At 39.3% G+C, this 23,444-nt stretch overlaps 1 protein-coding gene across 3 annotated transcripts in view; it reads left to right on the top strand.

Annotated features, from left to right (window-relative positions):
* Positions 1 to 272: 272 nt before the first annotated feature.
* ADAMTSL1 (ADAMTS like 1) overlaps positions 273 to 23,444 on the top strand; it is a 438,476-nt gene continuing 415,304 nt past the window's right edge. For all 3 annotated transcript variants that reach the window (XM_065046188.1, XM_065046189.1, XM_065046190.1), the window contains exon 1: positions 273 to 905. In XM_065046188.1, the coding sequence (XP_064902260.1) occupies positions 288 to 905 (618 nt within the window). In that variant the 5' untranslated portion in view covers positions 273 to 287. The remainder of the gene's footprint in view (positions 906 to 23,444) is intronic.

Genomic DNA, 23,444 nt, shown 5'->3' on the forward strand with positions numbered 1-23,444 from the left:
ATGAAGGGTCTGTGCTCTCCAGACCAACCATCTGCCACCTTTACCTCTAGGCAGGTGTGAGCAGCAAGTGCTCACAAATGCAGCTTGTGAGTCCTAGAAATGCTTACAGGCTTAGTAGCCAGGCACATCATTGAAAACAGTCCAGTGCACCACAGTAGGAGGGGGCCCGTCCCTTGAGCTACACACACTGTGCCGGCCTGCCTGGCTATGCCTGCCTGCCATCTGCTTGCCACTGTGTCCCACCCTTGCCAATATGCACTGTTCTTGCTCTCCACATCCCTGGCTGCATGCCCCATCCCTGTCTGTGCTCCATCCGTGTTTGCCCCAAGCTGAAAGGCTCATCCCTTCCTGCATGCCCTGTGCCTGCCGATGTGCCCCATACATACCTGAGCGCCTCATCCCTCCCCAAACACCACATCCTCACTTGCACGCCGCCTCTGTCTGCGCACCCCATCCCTGTCTACCCGCTTCACCCCTGCGGTGCGCTCCGCCCCTCTCGAGCGTCCCGTCCCTGTGCGCCCCGTCCCTGCGTGCGCGCCGCGCATCCTCCGCGGTGCCCGCTCTGTCCGAGCCCCGGGGAAGCCTCGGGGGAGGCGGCGGCGGCGGGCGGGGGCGGACTGGCGGCAGCGGCTGCTCCCCGCCTCCCTCCCCCCCGCCCGGCAGCAGGGGGCCGCGCCCCCGCGCACCTCCCTGCCCTGCGGGGCCCGGAGGCGCCGCGCACCCCGCGCCGCTCGCAGAGGCGCGCAGGGGCGGCCGCGATGCAGGCGCGGGGCGGCGGAGCGGGCGGGCTCCGGTGCACCACTCCGGAGCGTCGCGGGAGGAGGATGGCGGCGGCGGCGGGGCCACGCCGGGGTACCGGCGCCCCCCTGCTCGCCCTCGCCCTGGGGCTCCTCGCCGCCGCGCAGGTAAGGGTGTCCGGGGGCTGGCCCACCTCCCCGGGGGACAGAGGCGAGTCGGGGCTTCTCTGCTCTGGGGAGGCGGAGGGAACTTCGCGAGGCGCGGCGACGCGCTCCGCACCTGCGGCCACCGGGATGCTCCTGACCCCGGAGCCGGGGGATAGCTGCCCCGGCCGGCGGAGCGGCTTCTCCTCAGCCCGCAGGTAGGTGCCGCGGCTCCCGCAGCCCGTGTCCCGCACGGACGGCTGGCGAGGGGCGCTGCCCGCAGTTGTGTTTTCTGAGCGGACGTCTCCGGGAGCCTGCGCTGGGCTGGTTTTACAGCTCTCTGGAAGGAAGGATGGGAGGGTCGTTATTACAAAAGTTACGATACTGCTGAGTTTTGCCGTATGCCGGGGTGAGGTTCTCATGCTCCTTAGAGGGAGGGAAATATTCTACAAGTTGCAGAGCAACTTTGGGAGTCCCCTGCTTGCGTTTCTCTGATGAATATTTCGTTCTGAAAGCAGAGAGCTGAACTGGGTCGTGTCACTGCATTTCCCTTGGGTGTAATTTACATCCTCTAACATGCTCTACAGGTAGTTTGCTTTGCTTAGTCATCAGTTTGCCATTGCCCAGAGTTTGTTTCAGACTCTAGCCAAGGAAAAAAATACGAAAGAGAAATTAAAAAAAAAAAAAAAAAGAAAAAAAAAAGAAAGAAAAAAAGGAAAACAGCCTCTGGTGATGCCCAATTCAGCCCTCTGGAGACAATAAATGAACTCACTTTCAGCTTTGTATGTGCCCTAAAGAAAAGCAAGTGTGAACATGGCTTTCCTAAATCATTCCCATTTGGTTTTGTTCTTAAATTTTGAAGACGAGTTTTAAATAAATAGTAGCACATTTGCAGTGAAGATTATGATCCTTTCGTGTTTAGGGCAATAGCTTAAAAAAAATAGTACAGAGTCACTTGAAATAAACTTAGAAATGTTACTATGTGTATAACTTGAGGCTGCTGCTGAATTGGACATTTCTGGTCTCCTCTTGTGCTCCCGACCATGCATCTTCTCCTCCCTTGAACCTCTGTGATAACGGTACATCCATAAGTAGGTTAGCCCAGTTACCTGAGTAAAGTTCTTAATTTTGATAGAGAAACTTTTATATTAGATTACTTTGCCTTCTGTCATTGCATCACTTCTGGACCCCATGCAATACATAGTTCAAAAGGACAGTGCGGGGCCGTGGGGAATTAAGTGTGCTGCCAACCTACACGTGCAGGCGTGTGGTCAGGACTGGATCATGACTGTCACTGGAAAAGTTGTTGACAACAGAACACTGCAGGGTGCATTGGTGGCACTGGAAAGCCCCAGGAGCGCACAGACCTGCTCACAGAGACCAATGTCTAATGTGATCTGGTATCTGTTTCTGATAAAGTCCACAAGAGCCATAATAGCTGCGACACTGCAAAGGAAACCTCATCTGCCACGTCCTTCAACCTTGCCACCAGCTTTGTTCCCAGGGCTGAGATGTTTCCTGGCACTCAGCTCTGTCCCTGCTTATCTTGGTCTGTGCACCTCCTTGCCTTCTTTTTTGCAAGCATCTCCTCTTTGTGGGGAATTAAAATATCTTCTTCCTTTTTTCTTTACATGCAAATACAGAATATTCAGGCTCACTTTGGAAAAAGTGTGGAAAGAGTGAGATACAGTGAAGTGGCTTGTGAGCTGGTACAGACAGGCAGTTCAGTTGCCTTTGACTTTTATGATGCATACTTAGTTACACTAATTTCATTTTACAGTTATTGAGATAGTATTACACTTTAAATAGCAGAGTTTGGCTCTGCTTTCTGCCTCTAGTCTCAAATTTACACAGTGATAGTGTGAGTAAAATTGGTTGTCCTCATGGACAGCGTTTCCTAGAGCCAAGAATATAATCAGCCCAGGGAAGCCTCCTGTTGTTTCTTCTACCATTTCTAACGCAAGATAGTGGAGCAAATGGGGATTAAGGTTATACTTTACTAAGCAGTCACAGATATGTGTGTGTATCACAAAGAAGATATTAAAACAATTGTAATTCAGTGACACTGTATTGTATTGGTCTGAATTTTAGATTAAATGAAGATGAAGAACGATTGTTCTCATATACTAAGTATGACCATGAGTTTAGGATTTGGATGGTATTGATATACCATATTGTGATAAAAATTCCTTTGCCTTTTTTTTGGAAGGAGAAGTAAACTAAGTCTTTGAATTGTGTGTTGCTATTGCTATTTTATAAGTCTTTCAGGAACTAGACTAATTTGGGTCTTTTAGTTAGTAATAAATAGGATCTATTAATAATTATAGGTCTGAACTCTGTTTTCAAGCTGTATTTTGGAATTAAGTGCCAGATTGGTGAGAATGACCATCTGCACCATCAAATTCAGTGCTCCCGCACAATTTCAATTTCATCTTCTTTTCCCATAGTTTTGACAGGGAATAGCTATCACCATTTTTTATAATTTTGTCCTCCTTTAGGTCTATAAAACAATATGTTGGGTTTTAGTGGAACTTCTCTTAGAGTGATCTTTCTTCTACAGTGTTTAAAAAAATTGTTTTTTGTTGCAAATTCTAAAAAATACGGAAGAGATTATAGTAGATTCACCAGTAAAAGAACCTCAGATGTCTTTTTAAATTTCACTGTGACATAATAGTTATTGTAGAAGACTCAGATTTTATCTCTGTGTAAGATTCCATGTATGACCTTCGTGAATAAGCACAGGCATTTTCACATGTGCTTGTGGCCTGACTTGGTTTGAGCAGGTTTAGGTCTGACAGGAGTTCAGGGAAATGTGGGCCAGGGTAGGATGAATTTTCATGCTAGTCTTTGTATTCCTAGACCTTTTGTGCTTCATATTTGCTATATCCTATTCAATTTTTATATTTAAATAATACGATTGCTACAGTGTTTCCATTTTTAGTGTCTATGAGGTGCTGTAGGGTGGCAGGGAGTGAAGTGGGGGTATTTTGTGTATTAGGAAATAGTCCGTACAGAGATGAAAGCATCTTTCTAAAACACTTGCAGGTTGTGACACAACAGTAGATTACATTAAACATCTACCTTTATCTTTTCTCCAACAAATTACCAAGTAAAAATCCACTGAATTTTGTTCCACCATCAAGAGAAGACTATAGCTTTCGTTTCCATTGAATTATGTCAGAAACAAAGCTGGTAAAAGCTACTGCAAACAGGAGTACACTCACAATCCCTACATTTGAAAAAATGTCCATGTTACAGTTAGTAAGTCAAAATACTTCCGTATGGAAGCATTTTAGATGAGACTGTAGAAAAAATAAATGCAATAAGGACAAACTAGCAGAATACGAGTAGTAAATATATGGAGTTCAACTAGTCAGCTAGCACTGATGTAACACCATGTTCCTACTTGTTTCATGTAAAATCATCTTGAAAGCAGTTTGTACCCATCAGAATAACTTTGTAGTGTGTTTGTTATGGATCTTGGTAGTTGTATGGCCAAAACTGTACTGATGACATTAATTATGGCTGTAATGTCAAAGCCGAGCAAACTCAAATTTCACCTTGTTGTGGAAGACTTAAATAAACTTCCATTACTTTAATGACTGGAGTTGTCTTTTGAGCTTTCTAGCAGATAAAATGGGTTCCTGGTTATATTGTTAGCTGAAGGCATGAAGCTGCAGAAATAAGACTCTGTCTCTTCTCCCAATTAGAATCATAGAATCACAGACTGCTTGAGGTTGGCAGGGACCTCTGGAGGTCACCTTGTCCAACCCCTGCTGCTCAAGCAGGGTGACCTAGAGCCGATTTCCCAGGACTATGTCCAGATAGCTTTTGCGTAATTTTAGTGATGGAGACTACACCATTTATCTGGGCAACGTGTAGCAGCGCTAAGGCTCTGAGTGAAAAAGTGTTTCCTGATGTTCAGAGAAAACCCTCCACGTTTCTGTTTGTGCCTGTTGCCTCTTGTCCTGTCACAGGGCACTGCTGAGAATCTTCTTTACATTCTCCCTTCAGGTATTAATAAGATCCTCCTGAGCCTGCTTTTCTCCAGGCTGAACAGTTCTTCCCATCGTTTCCTCATAGAGAAATGATCCAGATCCCTCAACATCTTTGTGGCTCTGTGCTGGGCTCTCTCCAGGATGTCCATGTCTCTCTTGTATTGCAGAGCCCAGAACTGGACACAGGACTCCACCTGTGGCCTCATCAGTGCTGAGTAGGGGGTAAGGATCACCTCCCCTGACCTCCTGGCAGTGCTTTGTCTAATGCAGTGTAGGATGCCATTCGCGTTCTCTACCACAAGGGAACGTTGCTGGCTCATGGTCAACATGGTGTCTACTAGCTCTGCCCCTGTTCCATCCCTTTCTGCAGACCTGCTGTTTACTTGCAAATTTGATGGAGAGAAGACTGGACTAGCTTTTTACCATGGTGGGCACCTGACCAACTATTAATAAATGTTTTCAGGAAAGTTTCATGCAAAATTATAGAGCAAATTTTAAGAATTCAGGTGTATGGGGAAAAATGTAGTTTAAAACAGTTCTAATGACCTTTCTTTCAGGAAAGACCTAAGCCTCTAGTTTATTAGTGAAGAAGTGTTGAAAATTTAGCAAGATGCCTTTTGCTAAAACCGTGGAAGTAAGACTCAATTTGCTTATGTTACAGGTCTCTTAGTATTCATACTATACAGCTCACTAGAGATTTAATCCATCAGCATTTTCACACATTTTCACAGGCCATATATAAATATGTGCATATGCCAGGGAAACAAGCTGTACTTCCTCTTCTGCAACACCAGGCAAAGTTAGATTATTCACAAAATGATGCTACACCTGGATCCTACAGTCACATTTTCATCTGGACATGTATAAAGGTGGGGTGAATAAGGAATTTGTGGCATCCAAATGCAAATGGAACAAGAGCTACAACAGGTCAACAGATAAGCAGAAGGAGTGGGAATATTTTAGCACCGGCCTGATTGTACAGCTTCTGACAAGTTGTATGGTCTCTGACAATATTATTTGTTGCTCTCTTGTGTGACCCTAATAAACAACTCTTCTGTAATAGCTTTTGCCTCCTTAAGATTAAAAGAGGGAAGCAAACTATATTTTTACTTTTATGGTGTCTATCTGATTTGAAATTTTATCTCATTCCTCTTTTAGAGCTGCATACCAAATTTCACAGATTTAAAGATATTGCACTGTGTGTGAGCTTTTTTTTCAAGCAATAATTGGGTTGATAATGCAATCATACAGTTAGGTAAAGATATGGAATACTCTGTTATCAATTAACGAGTGATGGCAGAATTGATTGATCAACATATCCTCCAAAAAATGGAGGTATAATTTTTGATAATCTATATTAGATTGGTTTTATCATGTTCGAGTCTCACGTCCCTGTAAATTGTTTATACTGAAAAAAAATGTAACCTTTTCATTAAAATGCACCTCTGTTCTTGGTGAAGAAGTTCACATCAGGTACACAGAAGTGGATACTACTAGAACTTTATGGAAACAGCAGAGCATGTAAATTATTGCTACTAGATGTCCCAAGGATTGGGGAATGCTGTGTGGATATTAGATAAGTGTGTGTTTTGTAGTAGGAGCTTTGAAAATCTTGGTTAGAAATTGAATAATATCCTTAGACTTTGAGGTTACTTAACATGAAAAAGAGAAAAAAATGGGGGGGGAGAAGATTGGCCCAGGTATGCTTTTAATCTTCTTTCATTGCAATCCACACATGAAGGATTTCACTCTCCAGTGTCTTCTTCTAATTTTTTGCCCTATAAAATATAATAAATATGCCTTGCCTGTGATCAAACAATCAAACACGATGAAGTCCTCTAATGGGATGAGGTATGGCAAGCAGACTAGCAAGTGATTAGCTGGATTTAGCAACCACAGTATTCCCTGTGTGGTTCTGTTCCTGTATTTTAGATCTTCCCATAACAGCTCAAGTACATGGGTGCATGTTACCTTTGTGTACCTTAAGGCCCTTTGCACTCTGAAAATGTAGCTTTGTCCCAGCTGCAAACAAGATGTTTCTGTTTTAGTAAGCGATGTAACAGTGAAGTAACATGTCGTTTACAAGATGAGGTGAATAATGCCATGTGCAGCTGAGTCATGCCTCTATTAAATTTAATTAAACTCTTTAGTCCCTTCTCAGTCTTCAGGGCATGTATTTTGTATGCCTTTTGAGAGAAATGTGCAGTCAGCATAATTGTGGAACATGTATGTGCAAGGAAAGTTACCAAGACGGGAAGAAATTGAAAGAGACGAGACAATGCAAGACCTTTGGGAAATGTACTAAATGGAGCTGCACTAGGTACCTTAGAATAATTTGTGGGACGAATAGATCGCTAGTGCTGTTTGACACAATTTTACATTTTTTACAAACAGGACAAAAAAAAAGGAAGGAGAGGAAAAAAGAAATTGCATAATTTGGATTGAACATAGAGGGGAAATGAGATTATAACAGTGATTTCTGTTGGATAACAGAAAACCTCATTCTTTCTGAGTGGACAAGCGTAGTATTATATGTACTGCTTACACACCAGAGCAGGACTGAAGTAGGAACGGAGTGTGGGATCTAGCAGGACTGTCCCACCTCAGCCAATAATATCCATCAGAGGAATTAAACAAAACCTATTCTTGCATCCATGCTTCAGCTTGTTCATAGTCCTCTATGGCTAGGTGCCACAAAGGATGACTGCATTACATCAGTCCCTGATATGGCTTGTGGAGTGTTGTTTGATGCTGTTACTTTTGACTCAACCAAATGCTTCCATTATTTTAATCTGCGCAAATACATTTTTAAAAACTGACTCCATATATGCCTGTTCTTTCAATGAGGCATTTAATAATGGAAGAATAGATTTACACAAAACTGCCAATAATTGTTTCATTTGGTTTTGTTTTGATTTACAGATTAAACAGACATATGTATTGCATTGAACAGAAGACCTGCTTCTGGATTTTGACATAATAATACTGCTACCCTCTGTGTAGCTCAAGTGAGCTGAAGAAACCAATTTATCTTTGGGCTGCACATGTTTTTTGATTCTATGAAGAGCTGATATGAAAGAAAGACTTCACGTATAAGAATGTAGTATAGTAGCCAAAAACTAGTCCTGTGTGGCTTCAAGCTTTATTTTCTTTTATTTTATTCCTCTCAGTGGTTTTTGAGAGGAAATAGAGGGGAGCCAGACTCATCCTGACTTACACTAACTCCCGAAGAAATGACTGACCTGTTGCACTGAAAAACGCCCCTTCCTTTCTGCTGTGGGCTTGGCTGAGCTATGTTGTAGTAGGGAAGGGGAAATGAAGAAGGGAAGATTTTTTTTAACAGTTGAATGACATTTCAAGCTTTCCCTTCAATTTCAGAAAATTTGATATTTAAGTGTTTAAAGTTTTTCAGTTGGCTGGAGAATTAAGGAGGCAGCAAAGGTCAGAGCTGAATGTCTCAATGATCATTTTGCTTAACTAATGTTTGGAAAAATGGTGCATTTGTAAAACTACTATTTTTTTTCAAGGAAAGAATAACTGCTTCTTTGTAATAGGCCGTGTCAATAATTTCATGGCAATTCACTATGGCTGACTGGTGCATAGAGTGGTACCTGGGACCATTTTGAAGTGAAAACAGCTTAATTTTTCTCTGAAGATTTGTTAGAAAATTCTCGTTTTGATATCTGACATTTTAAACATCTCTATGTTTAAATGAGAAAAAGCTGTTTTTGCAAAATCTCTCAAAGGAAAAGAGGTGTGCCTATGTAAAAGGCAGAAATTAGTTTTCAAATATTTTTTCTCTTCTCCTCTTCCTTCTACCTGTCTCTCTGAATCCTCTTTTGCTACAGCCAAGCTCCTGCTGAAAAGTGTGTGTATTTTGTGTTTGTAAGTTTGGTTGTAACTGATCCCAGTGAACCTAGGAAGGTCATGTGAATCAACTTATGTGTTCGATGATTTGAAGGCTCTGTTGAAGAGTCCTTAGAAAGGCAACAAGACCTCTGCATTTGATATGTTCTCCCCCATTGCCTTTTACTTCTAACCTCTAACTTGCAGGTAATGGCACTGTGTGTTGCATCCAAAAGCTTATTGTGAGCACTTTTGCTGAAGAACAATGCTTCACCTGCAATTTGTACAGTGGTTTTTCAAATTGTGTTTAGTTGAAGACTGCTGTCAAGAGGTAAACTCTTGAAAACCAAGAGTTTAAATAATGTACCTATGAGTTTTTATGCTGTACTGCAGTGATTGATGGAAGGTGGTGTTTATCCTGGAGGCGAGTGATTTTTTAACTTTGAATGTAACCATGTTGGATGTTTTTCAGGTATAAGTCAGCATTATACTTAATGACCTGTCTACAATTATGTTTTTGTAGAAACTGTCCTGGTTAGGGTTAAATTCTCTAAGATGTTACACAACCTTTGCTGAGCCTTTTTGAAGGACTATTTCAGAAGATTAAAGAGCAATTTGTAGATGGGTCAGAAACTTTGCCTTTCATGGGAATATTTGTATGGGTCTTTTGGTTGCTACTGAAGTTTCTTTTGTAAGCAAATGAGCTCTCTGCTTACTAAATTCCGTATTTTCATTTTGCATATTTCATAAGTGCTTAAGCATTTTCATTTGCTGACAAAACGTACCCTTATCCAGTAGTCCTTTACAAGAATAAGCTGTTACTACAGCCTTGCACCTGTACACCTGCTTATGTGGGACAAAGGTAGAAGTCATTAGAAAAAGATCCATTCTGAGTTTGAAAGCTACTTGTGCTCACTACTTTAGCCTTCAATTGCAGAGGGTAAAGAGATGTTTTAGTAGGTGATTTTGAGTATTAATTATGCACAACCAAAAAAGTGCTTAATTTGTGGTAAGCAAAACCAGGACACAGAACCAATAAGAGCTGCAAACAGACAGAACTCTGTTTTTCTTTTGATCTAGAAGCTTGAGCTGTATTAATATTTTCATTAGAAAAGTGTTTTTGTTCTCTTCACTCTGTATTCATTCTCTGATACTTTGGGCACCAGTGTCCTAACATTGTTATGATGTTTTCGTTTTAAGAGTAAATGAATATACTGAAACGAGGACTATGCAGTTTTGGATTTTAAATTGAAGACCAGGAAGTGGCTTTATCTTTGGATTGCTTTATTTGTTCAGTTTTCCTGATTTAAAACAGTTTGAAATGGTCTGGTTGTGGAATGTATGCATTTTTAATGGCAAATTTTAAACATATCTGCCTTGGGTTAATCATAGTGAGGCTGTAGTGTAGAAAGGATTCATTATTTGATGACTGGCTTTGTCAAGCAGGTCAAACATAGGGATTACCTGAGTGCCATTAACTTTTAATACCATTTGGAAACCTAACTTAATCTTATTATGATAACTGAGGAATCTACAACACACTGAACGGCCACATGGTGAAGAATGTTTTTGTCTGCTTTAAATGATGAATAAAGGAAAGAACAGGAAAACTTGATGCTTGGTTGCTGTTCAGAGGGAGAAATACAACAGAATTCATCAAACAGGTGGTAATTTCCACACTTGCCTTGACTGACTGACCTGCAGAAGTCAAGATATAGCAAGCTGAAAAGTGATGTGCTTAACATTTCAGATAGATAATATGAAAACAACAACTCCCTGATTGTGGGAAAATGATCTTCCTAGATGAATATATGAATATGAACTCAACAAAATCATTGGACTTATTGCTACAAGACAATTTTGGAAAAATATCTTAAAGCTGTAGTTGAACAGTCTTTAAAGAAAGGTCTACTTATCAGAAGAAAATTATTAGGAAAAGCTTACTTCTAGGTATTTTAGAAATTTAAGAATCTATTCTTATTTTTTCTAAAAGCTTTATCTGAATTATATTTGCAGTAACAAAAATTACTTTGTCAGGGTCAAAATTATTAATAATTATTTGAAACCTGATACCTTATATCAGGTCAAAGTGGACCATTCTGAGCTTAATTTAACTAGTGAAACCTGCAATCTGTTCAGAGGATTTTGATGTGGTTGGGTACTGTTTGGCTATTTCTTTTCTCTCCAGATTTATAATATTTCTTGCAGTCTGTTTGTGATTTTTTTTTTCTTCTTTTCTCTTTTCTTCTTAAACTGTAGTAAGGACATTCCCGACCTCAAGTATCTGTAAGAACAGAATATGGATTTCTGCTTAGGTGTAAAATGCTAAAGTTAGCTTGCACCATGTCCTTATTTCTCCTCTCCTGAAACTAAGGTGATGGAGCAGTCTTTGAACATGCTGATGAAAATTAAATTTTTGCATTGAATCTGAAATCCTTTCCAAGAAATCACAGCAGGTATCAGGTGCCTTTTTTATCAGGAACTTTTTTTTTTTTTTTTGGGGTGGTGGTGGCAGTGCTTTTATTTTAATTTCCTTAAACTTAAACCTCAGCTTTCAGGAGAAATTTTTACCTAGAAAACTTTTATTCAGTATGTCAATTGTAAAGCAGTAGTCTTTGGAAAATGAAAAGCAGCTTATATAGCATCAAAACTATTTTCAACAGCAATGAATAACGGTAATTCCAGAGTCTTGCCACATGTCTAGCACTGACATACTGCTATTAATTGGTTGCTGACTAAAAGGAAAAAGAACTGATATTTTAACAGGATCCCTGAAATGTTCTGGGTTGCAGAACAACCCTTTTCCTGGTCTTGGAGACTGCATATTTTCATGTCAGATCACACATAAAGAATTCTGGATGTTGGAGTGCAGTTAAAATGAGTATTTACTGGGTTGACTTCAAACTGGTTTACTACCAAGAAAAATATTACAACTATAAACTATGGCATTTATGTGACATCAGACCTCCAACAAGGTGAGAACGTAGAGGAAAGCCCAAGACTTCATTAAAATAATTTGAAACGTTTATATGAGAATGATGAAGGAAAGAACCTGTGCAATAAAGGATGGGCTAGTTTTGTTTTAAAAGAAATATTCCTCTGTAGTTGATTCTATCCTTGATATAACTTGGCACTATATTGAGACTATGTCAATATTAGGAGGAAAACAGGTGTATTTTAAAAAATGTGTTAAACCCCTGTGCTAGTGGTTTGGAATTAACTGCTGCCTATTTTGGATTTTACTGCTGATGTGGTGTTGTATTTTTGAAAGCTCACCTCTCTCCTATCTATACAAAGCCAAGGTGGTATGTTTCCATATGAAACACTGTTTTGACTCAGTTCCATGCAGAGTTTCAGTGCTGGTCTGTGTCTGCTTTTGTGCAGAGCAGATTCTGACTTTGTGAGCCTAGGAGCTTGGACCTTCTGAGGCCTCCTTAAAAATTCAAGCCAAAATGAAAACATGGAAGAAGGCTAAGTATATAGTTGCTCCCCAGGCTTTTTATAAAAGTGTATTTAGAGCCTTGTCAGGCTCCTGTAACATCCTTATGGGATTTTAACAGTAATAGAACATGTTCTGAAATAGTGACCAGAGCTACAGAAGAAAGCTGACACATCACAGAGTCACTGTGGTCACGTAATATGATAAAATGCAATACATAATGTAGAAAAAAAAACATAGTTAAGTAGGTTGTTAGTCAACAATCCTTATGCTCCAAAAATATTTCATCATGTAATGACCATTTTAAAATTGCAGCAGATATGATTCTCTGACCCCAGTGGTTAATAAAAGTACAAATATAAAAGTAGTCCTGGCATAGCTACTGTTGTATTTTCTTTAGTTTGTTTACTAGTTTGTTTTGGATTTATTTTTTTTTTTAAAGAGCTCTTGGAATTAATGTGGGAGTTAAAATATTTTTGCATCTTATTTAATACTCTGTTACGTAGATGTCCCTATGATCACGGAGCTGAAAGATGTGGTTTATATGTTTATATTTCTCTGACTTACTGCGTGTAAGTTTTGCAGTCATGGCCGTCTGTGGTGGGGTTACAGCATTGGTGAATAAGGGAAGGGCAACTAAGGTCAGCTACCTGGACATGAGCAAAGCTTTTCATCCTGTCTTGTGAGACATCCTTACCTTGAAAATGGAGCGACATGGATTTGATGGGTCAGCCACCTAGTGAATAAGGAATTGGCTGTCTGGTCACACTCAAAGAGTTGTGGTCAACAGCCTGATGTGCAAGTGGAAACCAGTGATGAGTGCTGTCCCTCAGGGGTCCTTGCTTGGACCAGTATTATTTAATGTCTTTTTTGGGACATAGACAGTGAGATTGAGTGCACTCTCAGCAAGTTTGTGGATGACACCGAGCTGAGTGGTGTGGTTGATACTCTAGAAAGAAGGGATACTGTCCAAAGGGGCCTTGACAGGCTTGAGAGTTGGGCCCATGCAAACCTCTTGGAGTTCAACAAGGCTAAGTGTAAGGTCCTGCGTCTGGACTGGGGCAATCCCAAGCACAAATACAGGCTGGGCAATGAGTGGATTGAGAGTAGCCCTGCAGAGAAGGACTTGCGGGAGCTGGTAGATGCAAAACTGATTAAGAGCTGGCAATGTGTGCTCACAGCCCAGAAAGTCAACTGTATCCTGGGCTGCATCAGAAGGGTGGACACTGGGTTGGGAGGTGATTCTGCCCCTCTCCTCTGCTCTGGAGAGACCCCACCTGGAGTACAGCCTCCAGCTCTGGAGTCCTCAGCACAGGAAATACATGGACCTGTTGGACAGAGTCCAGAGGAGACCACAGAGGTGATCAAAGGGATGGAATACCTCTCCTATGAGAAAAGGCTGAGAGAGTTGGGGTTGTTTAGCATACGTATAATAGCCTTCCAGTACCTAGAGGGGACCTACAAGAGAACTGGAGAGAGAGATTTTACAAGGCTATGTAGAGATAGGACAAGGGGTAACGGCTTTAAATGGAAAGAGAGTAGATTTAGATTAGTTATTAGGAAGAAATTCTTCAGTGTGAGGTTGGTGAAACACTGGAACAAGTTGGCTAGAGAAGTGGTGGGTATTCTACCCCTGGAAGTGTTCAAGGCCAGACTGGATGGGGCTTTGAGCAACCTGATCTAGTGCAAGGTGACTCAGCCCATGACCAGGGGTGTGCAACTAGATGATCTTTACGGTCCCTTACAACCCAAACCATTCTATGGTTCTATGGGAGTTGCCTATCTAACCCTTCAAGTTGTCCATGACTACTTGTGAAATGAAGACTGTAATGCTCTGTTTTGTCTTTGTTGACTCAAATGGAAATGCCTTAATAGGTGCTTTCAGTCCCACTGAGTGATATTTTATTGTTTGTCTGTTTATTTACTTAAATTATGTGTAACAGATTAAGTACTCAATTAAGGTGAAGTATTATATGTACTTACTTATTATGCTTTCCGAGTGTGTTCACATCACAGTCTTGCTGGAGATTCACATGGAATTTTAGGTTGTTTGAAGGAAAAGTAAGGAAAGTGGCAAAAAACCTGAAACAATCTAATTTGATGTAATATTTTTTAATTTTCCTGAATTTTAACCCTCTCCATTCTCATAAGAGGCAAAATCCTCTGTTTTCCCATGTTACTGAATCTTGATGTATAAAAAGCTAATCTAACTTTTCAAGAATAAGGGTAATATAGCAAAATAAATGTTTCACCACTTGTTCCAGTCTATCTGCTTCCCAAAAAAAGTCTTAAATAGAAGAGGGAGTTAAAGCTGCCCTGAATTTTTGCTTACACATAGGCAACTACAGTGGTTTCCCAGTCCTCTGCATTCTGTCCTGAAGTGTTGCATGAATTTTGGTGATTGCCCCATGGGGAAGCTATTGTCTGTTTGGTTCTATTCTGAAAAGAGAAGCAGATAGAGTATCTCAAATTGTTTGTAATGAATCCATTGTTTGTCATCCATCTAAAGCTCTGCAGTGTATACACATTTCTCAGAGTTCCCTTTCCTCTAGGAAGTAGCATTTGCTAGATCTAGCCTGGATGGAGGTGGTAAACCAGTCTCCAAAGAGGAGACTAAAACATTTCCAAACACTTGCTTCAACCTCCTCAGCTGTTAAGATTGGATTGTGATAAGGACTATGGGTAATGCAATAGTGTAAAACCCTTCTTGGATGTGACAAACTGCTTGAATACATGTTCTGGAAGCCAACCTGACATGCTTTTTCCCTGCTCCTCAGGCAGCTTACTAATAGGAGAAAAACAATGAGAAAACTCTTACTTTGTCCTAATGCTCCCCTTCCCCTTCACCGAGTTCTGTTATTACTTTATTTCCTGGTAGAAAAGGTGAGGTATTGTGGAAAACATTCAGCCAGGCATAACTTGCATTTTCCTTAGCTTTTATCCCCTCCTGAGTCTGGACTTCAGCAGCTTGGAAAAGTGATCCAGTTCCTCTCAGTGTAGGGGGAAGAGGGGTGTCTGTCTTTTGCCTTCTGGATAATACAGTATAATTCTTACTCATGTAGGGCACTAGGTGCAATTAAAATTTTTGCTTATGAAGAAGCACAGAAAACATTTGCTAAACAGCTTTTTTGTATATCTAAAATACATTGAAATATTTTGAGTGAAAAAATTTTAAGTGTTTGGTAAAATGTCTATGAGTATATAAATATTATTTAATGTATCAGTCTAATATGTGCATTAATAGATATTTTCCAAATTTCCATAAGTTTTTGGATAGGAATCAGTTTCCTGCAGTTCAGAAAAAGAGGCAATTGGATATTTACATGGTAAAAATATCCAGCATTTTCAAATATTTGTGAAAAACAGGAAACAGCAAATCAGGTAAGCAAAGATAGTTTGAATAAGTTCATTGGACTAGAGGAAGCCTGTTCATAGAGTCATATGTCTGAATGCCTTTTTTTTTTTTCTCAGTTGTGATATAGAAAGGCAATTTTATTTTCAGTCAGTAAGTTTTACCCAGCTATAAACCCCCAAATTTACTATTGTGAAAGTTTTCCACACAGCTGACTTTTTTTACATTTTATTAGGATAAGTAGATTTTGAGGGAAATAAGGTAATTTAATATAACTTACCATTGCATCCTGTCAAATGTAACTTTGTTCAAGTTTTTATGTGTATTTTGTATTGCAAGAGTGGTGTTGACTGGCAGTTCATATGCCTGTCACTTAAAAAAATACACCTGTGAAAATATTTTTTTACTTGAAAAATAATCAAACAATTTAGAATTAAATATACAAAAGAAAAAGAATCATTCATATGGATAGGTGCAGAAACTGAAAATGCAGTCGCTAATGCTCTGGGTCAGATACACAAATGAACACTGTTAAATATTGTGTACATGCAGCAATCTATAAACATAGCTGATTAACTACTGTATGCTGTTAACACAAGAAAAGCAAACTGGTTTTCAGGGCTACTTACAATTATTGTCTTTACAGAAAGAAAAAAAAACTCTAGAGGACACAGTCTCAAACCCTTCAATTTCAGAGAGAGGCAAACAAAATGCTAAACAAAAGAAAAAGTTATCCAAATTTTATTGAAATCCTCTTTTATTTTTTCTTAGAAGGTCCATTGATAAAATTAAAATGCTAAATCTCCTTGCAGAAGTTTGTACAACATTTGTGGCCTGCTGTTGAGCAATAGAAATACTTGAAAACTGAACAGATTCGTAAGAGTTCTTGGTTCCCAAGGAAAGTGTGTTGCAATACTAAGAGGGCAATTATAGCCAACTGAGGCTTTGTAATCCATCACTGCTTTGATTTGTTTTATTTTTCTTCTGTAAAGCACAGAATAAAAATATATCTATGAAATCATAGGAAAAACTGAAAATTGTTTAAGGACTTCAGTTAACTCTGCTTAGTTAACTAGGTGAACTTTGAAGGACTGGATATAAAAACAAAGTTCCAAGCAGGAGGAAAATGAGTGCAACTAATGATCTGACCTAGGCTGGTTCACCAAGGCTCAGGCTGAACTCGGTATGGACTTCAGGCTCAGGTAAGTGGGCCAGAAGAGCTGATTTCCCCAGCTGATCTCTACATCTGAGAGTTCAGGCAAGAGCTGGTTTGAGAGCACATGTGCCTGTTTCTTTACTGCTCTGTTGCCCAGGTGCCCTCATCATCCCTGGCCTCGAGTTTCAATTATGTTTAGGCAAAATGGAGGTAACGGGGCTGATCCGATTCATAGGCTTTTTCTAGATGCAAGTGCAGATGCAGAGATGGGGCTGCACTGGATGGAAGGTATTTGTGTGAGGTCTAACAGCAGGTAGGGCTGACAAGATATCACTGGGTTTAGGATTTGTGTTTCAGAATGGCTCAAGAATAGGGAGGATTAAAAGTCTGATTTTCTGAGTGTTGTAAGAATCTAGCATTATCGATTCAGTATGTCATTTGAAGAAATTATTTTTGTTCAGACTGAAACAATATGTGTTGTAACAAGTATAATCGGCCGCTAAGAGCTGAGTGCTACTACTGACACATCTTACTGCAGTTCAATTCCGCACATCAGACCTGAAAAATATTCCTGAAAATATCAATGTAAGCAGATACTTATCAGTGAAACTGCAAAAATAGAACAGAGAAACATTTTTCTTTTTTCACCTCTATGAATGCACTGGTGCAGTATATGAAGATTTTGCTCAGAGTTATTTATATTTTATTATTTTATGCTATGCTATTTTATGCCATTTTGTTTGTTTGTTTCCAGATTTTTTTTAAAGAAGCTGATAGAACTGTACTTGAGAAGATCTTTGAGTTTCTGAACTGACTTCTAATGCTTTGATATGTTTCTTTCATCTTCTGTTTGGTTAGTACAGGATATCTGCTTTTCTTTTTCAAGTTATAATTTTTTTTTTTCTGAAGATAGGTAGTGGTGTAACGTGAGAGCCTTATTAAACTAGTTTACTTTGTGATTATGGGTCTATAGGTTCTGCCACATCAGATATGATAAGATGTAAATTGAAATCAGCTGTGGATACACCAGGTATGTGTATGTAGATTACTTATAAAGTGATTTCTCCTGTGGATTATGCTGTTACAGGTTTGTTCTCTGTTTGAATGTATGGGTGTATAGGAGTACAGCCTGTATAAAAGTGCATTTCAATATATGCTACTTCTTTCCATCTGTTGTTTACAAAGGCCTATTTGTGTCTCTGTCCATAGAGGATTCCCATTCTCTCTTTGGAACTCAAAGTTTTACAGATGGTGTATCTATATGTGATAACATTTATTATCTGCTACGACCGTATTTTATTGTAGGTGTATTTATTGCTGATTTTGTCTTCTTTGCAGTCAAGACCAATGTTTATTCAAAGGATGTTAATCCACCATAGGTTATCACTTTTCTTTGAAGTCTTTATGCCCTGTTCTACAAGTTAAGTCATTCATTAGTATAAATTTACCTGTCTCTGCCTGGTTTAGGAAAGAGTTCACTAAAATAAAATTGTAGGTCTATTAAAAAGTGACAATGTGTTATCTGAGAAGGAAGGAATGACATTTATATGAAACTAAAATGCTGAATGCATTTTGCAGACTAATATATAGAGAAAGAGAAAACGTCCTGGTTATTTACCCATTAAAGGATGGGTAATAGATGCTTGAATACACTGTCAGCCTCAGCACAAAGCCTTTGGCTAGGCCATTTTAGGACTGTGATTGTCTTATGGTGATAATACTTCACCTAACTGAGGTAAAAGAGGGTTGGGAGAAGAAACAGATTTGTAAAGCATGTTGAAAATGAAATGCCCTTTCTTTTAAAATTCTTGTGTTGTTAGAAATAAAACACATTTTTGAATGGCAGACTTGCATTTGAAAGATTATTTCATCACAGCAGTATTGGTGATTGAGCGATGTTATGGTAACGTAGGGCTGGAGAGATCTGGGATAATGGCACTGACAGTGTTTCAAACAAAGCTGCTTCTTTCAGGTGGTGTACAGTTTATCAGCCATTATTTCTGCCTTAATAAAGAAGATGTAATGAAAGAATGCATATGCAGGCAACTACCTGGGGAGGCAGGCATCCCAGATTGTTGATGTAATTTGGGTGTTTTTTCCTCTCATCAATTATAAGGGGGCAGATGAAATTAATTTATTATTTTTCCTCCTAGAAACAAAGTTGTCCTGGAGCACAGAGGTGCCTAGTTAGTTTTGAACAAAACTTAAGAATTAACCTCAAAGCCAACACTAAGTTTTTAAATTATTATACTTACTGGCAATGTTGCTGAAATATAGAGAAAATATTTTGGATTACAGTATGATAGATATGTAATAAAAATGGACTAATAAGCTTTTGATATAGCTGTTGCACAGTCCAGATACAGAATAGACCTATTGGCTGCTCTATCAGAAAACAAGGGTCTGTAAGTTTCCAATTTAAGGGAAAATACCCCTGTATTGTATAGCTATATTAGTAAATTGTCTGTTAAAAATTGTTCTTGAAAGGCCAGAGTTCAATCTTTTCAGTTTCTGCCTGTGTTTGATAATGAGGATGGAGTAAGGCACACAGTTATGTATCACGTGTAGTAGATGAAAGCTGAGTTTTCCATTTGAACTGGTTTGGTTTTTCATAGAATCATAGAATGTGCTGAGTTGGAAGGGACCCACAATGATCATCAAGTCCAACTCCTGTCCTTGCACAGGACAGCTCCCCAGTTCACACCAAGTGCCTGAGGGTGTTGCCCAGGCTCTTCTTGAACACTGTCAGGCTTGGGGCCGTGACACTTCCCTGGGGAGCCTGTTCCAGTGCTCCTCCACCCTCTGGTGGAAGAACCTTTTCCTAATGTCCAACCTGAACCTGCCCCGGCACATCTTCCTGCCATTCCCTCGGGTTCTGTCATTGGTCACCAGAGAGAAGAGCTCAGCACCTGCCCCTCCTCCTCCCCTTGTGGGGAAGCTGTAGCCATGACGAGGTCTCCTCTTAGTCTCCTCTTCTCCAGGCTGAACAAACCAAGTTACTTTAGCCACTCCTCATATGGCTTCCCATCCAAACCCTTCACCAACTTCATGGCCTTCCAGTAGCTTTATATCCTTTTTATACCGTGGTGCTGAGAATTGCACACAGTATGGGTTTGGGGGGGGACACGAAGAGATAGCTACCAGCAGAAAAATCTCACTCCATTGTTTCTTGTCAGGCCAACGTGAGAGGAGGCAAATGTTCATTTCTTTGAGTGCTATATCCTGCTACAAGAAGACAGGGTTGATACGGACTATTAGAAAAGGATACAAGTACCAGGACAAGCTGAATGTGTCTGAAAAGAGGAAATGGATTAGTGTTGCCCTCAAAAAAGAAAACAATGTAAGGGAAAGAGAATATAGTACATGTTTTAACATCTCAAAGAAAAGAGGTTTTTTGTTTTGTTTTGTTTTAATAAACTTAAACTCTGCTATCACATTTAAGGTATTCTCCTCAGCTTCAAATGTTCATCTGTCTGATGAACAAGACAATGTCTTGTATATTGTACATTTCTGTGTCAGAATCAACTTTAGGACAGGAGAAATAGTTACTGTTTGTCTTTTGCTTACCCCTTAGACACTGGTGAATGAAGAAGAAATGGAGAAACGTGAGAATCTAAGGAGTATGTTGGACCTGCCTCTTGCTAGTGTTTTCCTTTGGGCTGTGAACTGGAGCCTCCTAAAAACCCTTTACCTCCAGACTTTTCTTCCTGCCCTCATACAACTCTGCACTCAGAGAGTGATATTTGATTCATAGATCCTTCCACAGGATCAAGCTGAATTCTTGAATTTCTAACCCTATATTTTGCACTTTATACAGCTCTTCTGGTTTCAAAATGGAGATGAAAATTTATGGGTTTTTGTGTCTCCTCTATTTCTGGTTGGTTTCAAGCAGGGATTTGTATGTTCTTTAGGCAGTGCACAACACAACATAACCTGGTTCTTTGCAATGCTCTTCAGAAAACATTCCAATTTAAATGACAACTGTGAAAACCACAGGCTTTAGTGGCAGAACCTTTGCGAGCTGTATTCTCACTAGCTGAATGTTTTTGGATTACAGTGTTAACACCTGAAGATGATGTTTAAAATCATTTTTATTAGTTATGTTTTTGCACATCAGCTCTGAAATTCAGCTTAGGATCTGCTTGGTGCATTTTTCTTACTTGTAGTAACAAGATTACATGTCTACGCCCCAAAGTCTGCATTGTGTAATGAATCAGTCATGAACACATATCCTTCAAACTCCTTCTCAGTGCTTTTTCTGTCAGTATCCCTGCTTTAGTAATGATATCCAGCTTTTTCTAGGATTATGGCTGCTGATAAATTTGACTGTAACACTGGGTAAAATCATGGTCTGGAAAGCAATTTGGAAGACAGAATTAGGAAGAAACTTTTTCTTTTTAATACTGTGTTTTAATGCTTTTGTCAACAATTTCTTGCATAGCTGAAATACAGCAGACAGAAACCAAAGAACTGACAGTACCTCCTTTGCTCTGAAGATACCACCTTCCTGAAAAATTCCATCTACAATTCTGCCTATTGGTGTATGTGTCTAGCTGATTGTCTTTGTAATACAGAAACCCTACAGTAAGCTAAACTGGCAGTGGGGATATTTAACTTCATTTCTTGAACATGAAATTTTGGCACATTTGCAGTTCTTGAAGTAGGCAATGTTTGAACAGTGGCATCTGTTATGAACTCAGAATTTAACAAAGACTCTGGATTCCATAAAAAGCACAAAATGGCAAATATTTTAAGGCCAAAATAATGTTTACAGCAGTACTTTTGTCTACAACATTCTATCTTAACAAAGTAGGAGGATTTTTTTTTTCCTTTTACTTTTTAGGAGTACTTTGGAAGCACTTCATGCTGTTCATATTTGGTTTGTTTTATTGGGCTTTTACTTCTGTTTACTCTTTCTAAATATTCAAAAATGCACAGACAAAAGACTGGATTTGTAAAATGGCGTAGGTTAGAAAGATTTAGGTGGTTCTATGGGATGAAGACCACATGAGACTTAATTCAACCTGACAGAAGCTTTCCCACTTAATCCAAAATCTAAAGCCTAGAAATCCAAAGATTCCTCATTTCTTAAAAGCCTAGAAATCCAAAGATTCCTCATTTCTTAAAAGCTTTCTTAAAAACATTGGGATTCAAACTTGTAACTCTGAGAAGAACAAAGAACTTATATGGGATTTCTAAAATTATGACATTTTAAATAATTTGCAGTGTGTGCTAGAATTACTAGGAGTGTCTCATAATGTGGCAACTTGAATAGACTTTTCACATCATTGGTAAGACCTGGTTTTGTGTTCCTTTAGTCTAAAAGGGTGGATTCTAAAATGGTCAAAGTTTGAAATTTTTTCATTTGGTTTGAGTTTAACATTTGATGCCAAATTTTAGAAGTTGTGAAAGAGTTAGCAAGAGAGGTCTGAAGAAGTTTTTTGAAGGTAGGAACTTAACCATAGCTTTTTAAAATAATGTTTCAGAGGCAACCCTTGCCCTTTTGTTCTCAGTATGACTTGTTCCTTAGGAATCACAGATCATGAGGTTCAGAAATTCCAAGGTTTCTCCACTATAGCAATGAGGAGAAAATGAAATTACTGGGATTATAGCTTCGAATTGTTTTGTCTGGTTTGATGTCACTGAGGAGTGTAGCAAAAGATGTGTTCATGTCAGTGCTGTGGTGTTTGGTGGGTTGCTTTTTGTTTTTGTTTGTTGTTTGTTTGGTTGTGGGGGTTTTTGTTTGTTTTGTTTTGTTGTGTTTTTGGTTTTTTTTTAATAAAGGGAAGGCAAACCACCTATGGAGCTTCAAACAGTAAGTGTTTGGAACTGTTCCAGTTGTGTCTGATTGGTTTAGATGAGCATGTAAGTGACCTTACTGAGGTCCCTTAAGTTTCTCATTGTTGAAAGGAACATGTCTTAAATCTCTTTAATACAATCTAGAAAGCAGGAAATCACTGCAGGGCGTTGAAAGCTGAAGTCTTACAGAGTGTTTGCTGTGGGCTATTGGATGCAAGAATAAACATCAAAGAATTACAAAAGAAGGAAGTATGAATTTTTAGGCAGAATTAATTTGAAAGTACTTTTAAATCATAGAATATCAGGTCGGAAGGGACCACAAAGATCATCTAGTTCAACTTTTCTTGGCAAAAGCACAGTCTAGACAATAACTAAGTACATTCTAGTCAAACAATATGAAATTTGAGATGTTGTTTGTTTTCAGTAGCAACAAGTAGTTCTACTTCTTGGTTTGATATGATCAGCCTGTACAACAACTGTTTTTAAGTAGATGGTCAAAAAGAAGAGAGTTGCCTTTGGAAAGCTTGTTTAGATAGTTCACAGAATTAAATTTACACAGGTAGTATGTGCTTATTATTCTTAACTGCAGTAATAAGAAAGAAAACAAAATAAAAGTTATTCTATGCCATTTCCTGATAGAAGTGTGTAGGTACTGCTTTAAAACAGTTTCCTTAAATATGGCATCTTCATCACATTTTGCCGTAATCTTTGTCATACCACTACCGATTATAAATGCTTGTAAAACCAGGAATCTAGCAAGGCTATCTTCAGACCAGAGTACTTTGGAACATGCTATTTCATTTTCAAGAAAGAGGAAATTCTAAAATGAGAAAAGAGATGGTTCAGAGGAAGTTATGAAAACAGAAGAGCGGATGACCCTGGATTTACACTTAATGAATTCCTCCAGCAACATTCATGAGCAGGCACAGGAATCTTACTGGAAATGTTTCGAATAGTTATATGGAATAATACA

The sequence above is a fragment of the Columba livia genome, chromosome Z, assembly GCF_036013475.1.
Source record: "Columba livia isolate bColLiv1 breed racing homer chromosome Z, bColLiv1.pat.W.v2, whole genome shotgun sequence".
In the NCBI taxonomy this organism is placed as follows: domain Eukaryota; kingdom Metazoa; phylum Chordata; class Aves; order Columbiformes; family Columbidae; genus Columba; species Columba livia.